The sequence below is a fragment of the Harmonia axyridis genome, chromosome 2 (genome assembly GCF_914767665.1).
Source record: "Harmonia axyridis chromosome 2, icHarAxyr1.1, whole genome shotgun sequence".
Lineage (NCBI taxonomy): Eukaryota > Metazoa > Arthropoda > Insecta > Coleoptera > Coccinellidae > Harmonia > Harmonia axyridis.
The window spans coordinates 27,678,179-27,687,132 of NC_059502.1; the positions used below are offsets into that span (position 1 = coordinate 27,678,179).

At 32.0% G+C, this 8,954-nt stretch overlaps 1 protein-coding gene across 1 annotated transcript in view; it reads right to left on the minus strand.

Annotated features, from left to right (window-relative positions):
- LOC123671928 (glycine-rich cell wall structural protein-like) overlaps positions 1–4,372 on the minus strand; it is a 61,215-nt gene extending 56,843 nt beyond the window's left edge. Inside the window, exon 1 of the mRNA XM_045605829.1 lies at positions 4,254–4,372. Coding sequence (XP_045461785.1) covers positions 4,254–4,268 — 15 coding nt within the window. The 5' untranslated portion in view covers positions 4,269–4,372. The remainder of the gene's footprint in view (positions 1–4,253) is intronic.
- Positions 4,373–8,954: the final 4,582 nt, after the last annotated feature.

Genomic DNA, 8,954 nt, shown 5'->3' on the forward strand with positions numbered 1-8,954 from the left:
CAATATAATATAATTTTGATTTGGTGAAATGATTTGCGACATTATATTCGCAATTTCTCTTAATTCTGTTGGTGTTAAATCGATTTCTTCAGACATAATTGACGAGTTTAATGCGTAATTATAAATTATTTCAAAATTCGAAACGTACGATTCAAATCGAAATTCCCTAATCTGTCAATTTTCGTAGCAGTCACACCAACTGCCGAGATACAATACAAATGTCACTAGGATGTATCATCTGAATTTGTCATTGAATATCTACAATATTTCATAAAACTTGACTGAAATAGAAAAAATATCGTCTAATACTCGTTGCAGAAGGCAATTCCAACACTCATGCATTCCAAACTCGCTCATCGTCGCTCGTTTTCGAATTTCGCATTCGTGTTGGAGTAAGAGCCCATTCTGCAACTTGTTTCAGAATATACTTTTATCTAATTCTGTGGTTATTCCGTTCATTCTTCCACATCTTGTAGAACAGAATAGTGCGAGAATATATCAGAAACGCACAGTTTTCATGGTTATATTTTATTATTCTATGTTGGTACTCCGAACTTTCCGCCACGGCTTTATCTGTCAATTCATCAATTTGCCTTAAAGAAATCAGTTCTGCCAACCAACATTTTTCAATGCAAGTATCACTAAATGATATTTATGAAAATATTTCATTAATTTCAATAAGAATGCAATGAATTAGAGAAAATAATGTATAATACTCGTACAGAAGGCTCATTCTACCACTCGTTCATTCAAAAACTTGCCACTTCGTGGCTCGTTGGGGAGCCTACAAAACGGGTAGATAAAGGAAAATAATAATCCTCGGTCATAGACGTGCTCGTAGTGCAATAAAAGTAATCATCTTGAAAGCGATAATAAACTCATAAACCGTAAAAGGGTCTGATTTGTTGCTGCCGTGTCGATTCTGAAGAAAAGTAAAAAGAGAAACTCGTTCATTTTAATGGAAGAATTTTCGATTCTGAGAAAATTCTGAAATTTTATATTTTGGAAATCTTGGGGGGGGGGTGTTAATTACCACCAGTCCCCCCACACAATATGTAAAAATTGGACACTTTTGAAGAGAAGTTCTATTTCTATACTTACTAAATAGGTAAAAAATAATGTTGGTGTTTGAGGGACGATTTTCATGAGAAACTCATTGGCGAAAACCGCATGTCCATAGCTATCACCATTATAGCTACCAGGTGTCTTTCGAAAATTTTCATTTTCGAAATATTGCTATAAATTTTCTCCGGTTGAGAATTGTTTATTTCTGTGAAATCATTCTTTTTTTTACGAAGGATTCAATGACGAATTGAATTTTGAGCAAACTGATATTTTATGAGATATCACAAAAATTTTTTTTCAGATGGGATATCACGTATATTTCCACATATTTCGATAGGTTTCAAAATCATTATTTCGAAAATACACTTTACTTCATATTTTTCTGAAATTTCTGAAAACATGTTTAATTTCTGCCTTTCCTCAGAAAGCTACAGGGTGAGTTTGCATATTCATGGAAATAATGAAACCATCATCAGAACCAAACCTGTTGGCGGAATTTATTGAAACTTGGGATGTTATTGACACATGCCAAGGTCGATTCCGAGAGATATTAATCATTTCATTATTCCAGGGCCGGACTCAATTTCTAATTTAAAGTGTTCAGGTTGAAAATATCACTTTGTATTTCAAATTTAAAATCATTGTTTATATTTTCAAAAAAAGCATGAATTCAGCTTCAAAACGCGATATCACTCGAAGTTGTCACATCTAACATTTTAATAACCTTTTGTTATGAATTTTTGAAATTAGACCAAGTTCGAAAAATTTCGAAGCAAAAATAAGAAGAGGGGAGCACTGGACGACGACTTCCAGGAAAATATAATTTTACCTTTTTTGTAATGATTTTTGGTAGGATTTTGTTACGAATATTTAAAAAATATATCAGTGCTATGTATATAGTACCTACATATCATCGATTTCTGGTGAAAAACGAAAAGTTACCAAATTTTTATTTTTTTCATAAGTAAATTAAAACTATTTGCTTTATTCCATGTAGATTATTGTTTGAGGAAATTATGTGAAAACTCCATAAAAATCGGTGATTTGTAAGAAGAAATATCTCTAATTTTGTTTCAAATTGAGCACGTGGTCGTGGTGGGGTTCCCTCTTAATGTAATTATTTCTTCTAGGTGTAACAATTCTATTGTCATTGATTATATTGAACCAAAATTTTCATCGAATGTAATGGTTTCACGCTGATTGATTCAATCAGTGAAGAAGTAATGAATCAACATGAAATAATTAAATTCCTCAACAAGCCTTATTAATTTGAGATCATTCGTGTTTTTGAAATCTAATTCGTAGGATCATGCAGAAAATTTAAAATACTTCTGCACTCTGTTGAACATGAGAAATTTTATTCAGTCAAGAATTAGTTTCGGTGGATTATTTCTCCGTCATTTCGCTCCACATCTCTAGGCAATTTGAATATATCATTATCATTTTTCGAATGATGAAAAAACACTTCAATAAATTTATAAATAAATAAAATAATTGTAAGTACATATCGGAATAAAAATTTCAATTCTATAGTTTCAGATGGATAAATCAGTTTCATGAATTATATCGCAATTGCTTTTTCTAAATAATAAAACAATATACACTGTGTCCGTAAAGTATGGAACAAATTCATTTTTAGCTAAAAAGACCATTTTAAGAAATAATCCTGAAACACGTCGATTTTATTTTAATTTACCGTATTTTAAAATAATAAACTAATATACAGGGTGAATTACTTTCAAGTAATGACGTCTCCGTCATTTCTTTCAAATAGAACACCCCCATTTTGCTCAATTTCCCGATTAGTCTAGCTGAGCTGATTCCAAAAATGTATCACATGTTGATTCCAATTGGTACAGGGTGGACAAAAATACAATAGTTTTGTGTGTGCTCATAAACTAACGAGTAACATTCTTCATTAGTTAAATTAACAATATTATCCAAAATATTTATTGTCTAGCGGCAATTGGTTTGAATTCAACACCCTGTAGTTTTAAGATTAATAAAAATGAGATGGTTCCAATATGATTAAATAAAAATGAACAGTTCCAAACATGTTTGATACTTGTGGTCTAGCAGACAGAATAATAAATTTAAAAAAAACATAGTCGTCTAGTTTTTTATGAAATGTCATTATTTGTTTCTTGCCACTAGACAATAAGTGTTTTTGATAATATTGTTAATTTAACTAATAAAGAATGTTACGCGTTACTTTATGAGCACACACAAAACTATTGTATTTTGTTCACCCTGTACCAATTGGAATCAACATGTGATACATTTTTGAAATCAGCTCAGCTGGAATAATCGTAAAATTGAAAAAAAAAGGGGTGTTCCTTAAAAAAAAAATGACGGTGACGTCATTACTCGAAAGTAATTCACCCTGTATATTAGATTATTATTTCGAAATACGCTATATTAAAATCAAAAATCGACTTGTTTCAGGATTATTTCTTAAAATGGTCTGTTTAGCTAAAAATGAATTTGTTCCATACTTTACGGACACATTTGATGCTATCAGTATTTAACGGAACTATTTCAGTTTGATTATAAAAACTTTTTTTCACATTTATCCACTTTGTTGATACATATACTGGAAAAAGTCATCAAAATATTCATCTTGATTAGTTATTTAGTTAAGTGAATGTTCCAAAACAAATTCAGCGAAGGCTCTATATTTTATCGAGAAGAAGTATGTATGAAAGGTGAAATGAAATGAAATGAAATGATTTATTGATCCTCTTTGACACAAAGTGTATAGGATAAGTCTAGTGAACTTGATGTAAAAATAATTTTCTTTTGGAACAGTATCAGTTTGAAAACATAATCAGAATATTGCTCATTTTGACCCTTACTTCGAGAAAAACGCATTAGTAATAGTGAAGTAGATACTCTTTTCCTGAACACCAAAATTCCTAGGTCCTCCCAAATGACGAGCATTTTGGCACAAACCTCAAATTGAAATACCTAAACGGATGGCAAATACAAAAATTATGTCCCCCTCAAAAGTAATATTTATATGTTTGGGCAACTTTCTGTAACTTTTTATAATGAAATGCCTTTCAATCAGGTATCCATTTGAATGACTCGGTGTTGACTATAATATGTAAAAATTAATGTTATCGGGTGAAAAATTGACAAATGTATTGAGAGAGATATGAATTCAGGAAATTAAAATGGCAACTCACTATCCTGAAGATCATCGCAAAACGAACAAATTTCCATGTTCCCGAAATCTACACTTATTGCACAGCCAAACATATCGAACGAAAAGTTCATACAAGTTCTGAATCGTCGTCTGTTCATACTGGAGTCATATAATTAAACGAAAACCCTTCATGCACTTCCAACATTCCATTAGAAAGGAAAAGTTGAGAGGACAAGAAAAATTGAGACGAATGTGATCATTTTGAAATGATCCACGGTGAAGGTGCCACTGTTAAGCTTGCTGGACGGACGTAGAAAGTCATTTTTTTGTTCTAGATTGTTTAATTCTTGGCCATTAAGGATATTTCTACGAAGCAGTCGAGAGAACACACCTACCTCAGTTATAAATCGATTCATCTAGTCATGGTTTTTTGAATTCGGACGAATTTCAGAGCCAGAAGCAGCACTAAGTAATAGAAAATGAATATCTATTTGTCTTTGACATCTCACTGCGTTGCATGCCTAAGCGGAGGAAATGGCGAGACAGAACTTTCGATGTCGATAACTTTCCCTTGATGGGGGTCCAGTGAACTTGTAACTTCACAGGGAATGAGCAACTACAAGATGCACGACGTGAACATTTGTGGACTTAGAGACTCACATAAAACAATCCAGCAATTATTTAGAAGGGGATATTTTGTGATTGTGCATTCGTGGGATTACTATCATCTCATTAAGAGAAGTTGCTACCCCCTCAAGAATCTTGGATGGCAATATAGGTCGAGTGACATATAACAGGCCAATAGAATACTTTATCTACTCCCATTGAATTATATATTCATTATTCAACTGCTTTTGAGCAATTAATAGTATCTATATTAACAAACAGCGTGAGTTATAATAACTCACTACTATAACTCACTATAATAAATCGGAAAAGATGGATCTGTGCTTCCATTCGATTGGCCGAAAGGGAACATTTCATTATTGTTATTGAGGGGAGGAATGTCACTTTGATAATTTTGACGTTTATAGGTAAGTTTTGGTGTTTGTCAATAAAGTTCTTTCTCAATTCTTGTATTTTAGTATTTATTGTAATAGTAGTAGATAAAGTATAGTATTCAACTTGCGGTAATGGTCATAACTCACTTGTTGAATTACAGCACTCGCGTGAGTTATGACCTACATTACCTCTCGTTGAATAATATACTATTACTATTCTAATTTCCAAGCACTTCTAACTTACGGAATCATTGCTTGGGGAGGGTGAACTGGTGTTGATAAAATATTCATTATTCAAAAATCAGCTATACGAGTAATTTATGGTCTATCTTACAGGCAGTCTTGTCATGGTCATTTATTCAAAAGGAACAAAGTTTTGGCACTTACGGGCCTTTTCATCTCCATGTGTCTCTTATTTTTCTATAAAAATAGAGAGATTTATTTCAGTTCATATAAGAACATATAAATAGAACCAGTCACATGTTCCCTTTGCATTATCCAAAACATAATCTAACGCTAACTGAGAAAAATGCAGAGTATATGTGCGTTATCATTTTTAAAAAAATTCCTATGGTCATTCAAACCATGAAAAGCTTCAAGTCCTTCAAATCTAATTTGAAATAATTTATGATAGAAAGAGAACCCTACAGCATTAAGGAGTTCCTCTCATCTTAGATCTGAGTGCTCTCTATTTACTTGTAGGTTAGGATTTTTACTTTGTTTTATTTGACGTTATCTCTATCACTTGAGGTAAATGTTTATGAGAATAAATACCTAAAGCTATCTATCTATCAAAGCCCCCGGTCTACCATACTAAAACACATTTTTTGTCAAAATTACGAAATTGAGATCTGGAGAGTATATGAAGATAGATAGAGATATGAAGATAAAAGGGGCCGTTTTTAACGATTTCATCCTTCAAAAGATCCAATAACGCTTTATAATAATCGCTGTTGATGGTCTGGCCCTTTTGGAGGTTATCAATGAATATTATACCTTGCGCATCCCAGAATACTGATGCCTTAACCTTGCCAGCTGACTGTTGTGTTTTTCCTCGACTTGGATTCGGTTCATCGTGTGCAGTCCACTCAGCCGACTGTCTATTGGACTCCGGAGTGAAATGATGTTTCATCCATTGTCACATATCGTGGCAAAAATTCAGGTTTATTGCACTTAAACAGCTTCAAACACTGCTCAGAATTATTGATACGTTATTACTTTTAATCGATTATGAGCTCGAAGTGAAATGATGGAGCCATGTTTCATTCATTGCCACATATCGACGCAAAAATTCATGTTTATTGCAATTAAACAGCTTCAAACGCTGCTCAACACGTTGTTAGGACTTTTGATCGATTGTGAGCTCGCGCTGCTCCGATTTTGCACACAGCTTACTCATGTACAAATAATCGTGAATGATATGATGTATACGTTCAGATGATATCCTCACAATACAATGTCTACTATCTCGATCTCAGAGGAAAGAAAAGATAGAGGTGCCCTTAGAAGTAAATAGCGTTGTATCTAAGTATATATAAAACCGCTTGCACATATACGTCAAACTTTAAACGTAAAATCACAGCCCAAACGGGACCATCTAGAGCAAAAATGACAAGAATAAGACCCCCTTCAAAATCGTCTGGAGATCCCGGGAAAAATCCCAAACCTTCGATTCTCCCCGCGGTTTTCGAGTATACGGGGTGTTTCGGATCATTTTGACATTTCAAGTCCCATATTTCTGTGGTATCTGTGGACAATTTGGCTGTCAGTGTCATGTTAATAATAAATATTCCATTTCGATATATGAAAGTTCTTGAAAAAGTTTGCAGTTTCCAAAATTGTTATTCATTATTTAAATAAATGCCGACAGATAAAATGCAAAGTCTACGGCGAATCAAAAATTCGATAGATATTTGTCAAAATTTGGAAATGAACATTTATATCATCGAATGCATTTTCCTCAATTCAGGTTTGTTTGAAGGGTTTGTATTATTTGGAATTAATTGGATGAATGTTACTTTATTTCAGGAATTTTTCGTTTATTTTCCACAATCTATAAAACTACATTTCCTTTCGTGAGAATTTGAATTTATTGCGACAGAAGATGGAACTACCAAAGAGAACAGAAGCTTCATTCATCAATTCAGTCTTGGATTGGAGTAAAAGTTATGCTACTATGAAACAGTATTAAACAGATAGAAAGACTCCTTATAGATAATTCACAATTGGCTTTATTACTGGAAAAAAAAGAGCCAAGTTAGTCAGATAACAGTCAAAAGTTTCCATGAGTTTTTTGAATAACTAAAATATACACTTTTATGACAGAGGAGTGCAAAAATATAAGTGATCCCGTTTTTGAAGAATTTGAGTGCAGTGCTGTTGAATTTATAATGAATAAGTCAACTCTTTCATACTAATAATTTCAACTATATATACCCTGTTATATTATATTCCGCTCAACTGAAACATGTATTAATAAGCCTTGGAAATTAGAGACTCTCAAACTTATCACCTGATTTCTCAAAAAGGTTTCACCAAGATAAGATATTGTAGGTATAATTGCTTATGAGGTAACATAGGCCATGGGTATTTTAAAGGCAAGTCTATTCATTATGTCTTTTTTTAGTTGGTTTATTATAGCTATACTGAATATTTCTAAAAATAACATTCACTTTAGATGTGAATTAATTAAATTTGGACTTATGCATCATATCATATATGACTATGAAATTGAGAAAGACATATTTTTCTAAATTCCATTATAAGTCTTTCGAATAGTACTTTGAAGATATTGATTTCAATGACGTATGGAATATATCAGTTGAAATACTAGTCAAAATGTTACGACAGAAATAAATTTTGAAGGATCATTCAGTATATGAAGAATTTAACATGGCAGTCACTTTCGAAATTGGTATCAATTTTCCAGCAATTCAATGAAGGTATAAAATACTTTAAAAAGCAACTATTTATTGAAAATTTCCATGTCATGAATGAATGATCAAATTTGTATAAAAATGTTGATACCTACCTATTTGTTCACTAAAGTTTCCAATCTTTTAATCGTTATAGGAAAAGGTGCTATATGGCCATTTCAAAAATGCTATCCTACTGATTTATTCATTGCTTTTCATTTTGGTAAGAATTAAATTATTCATTGATTCAGATCCAAAGTTAACATTTGAAAAAATCAAGTCAATGTAGTTATTGACCCATATGGGTCAATAGTATTGGCCGATACAATTTTAGTACCAATTTCAAATACTCAGTTCCTTTTGACTGAAGTAAAAATTGAACAATTATCTTTGTATCTTGAAATGAATTTTGCACTTTTCCAGTGTTCAACAATGAGATCATTATTAAATTGACTCAAGAAATTAACAGAGTATGCTATATCAGGACTAGTTAATACTGCTGAAGATATTAATAAACCTATTAATTTCTTATATGGTTCATCATTACAACTCTCTTTTGTTGAATCAAAATTCAATTTAGTTTTCACATGTTCACAATCAGACATGTTGAATTATTGCAATACATATTTGAAGAATATAATCGATAGCTTTACTACCTTTTCCATAATTTCTAGTAATATTCATCCCTAATCATTTTTTAGCTTCCCCTAATTTCTTTATCATAAAATTTTCTATCAGAAAATTCATTCAGAATTAACATTAGTTAAAACAAAAAAGTCATCCATGTACAATGCAACAATAGTAAGCCAGTTACTTTTTGATTTA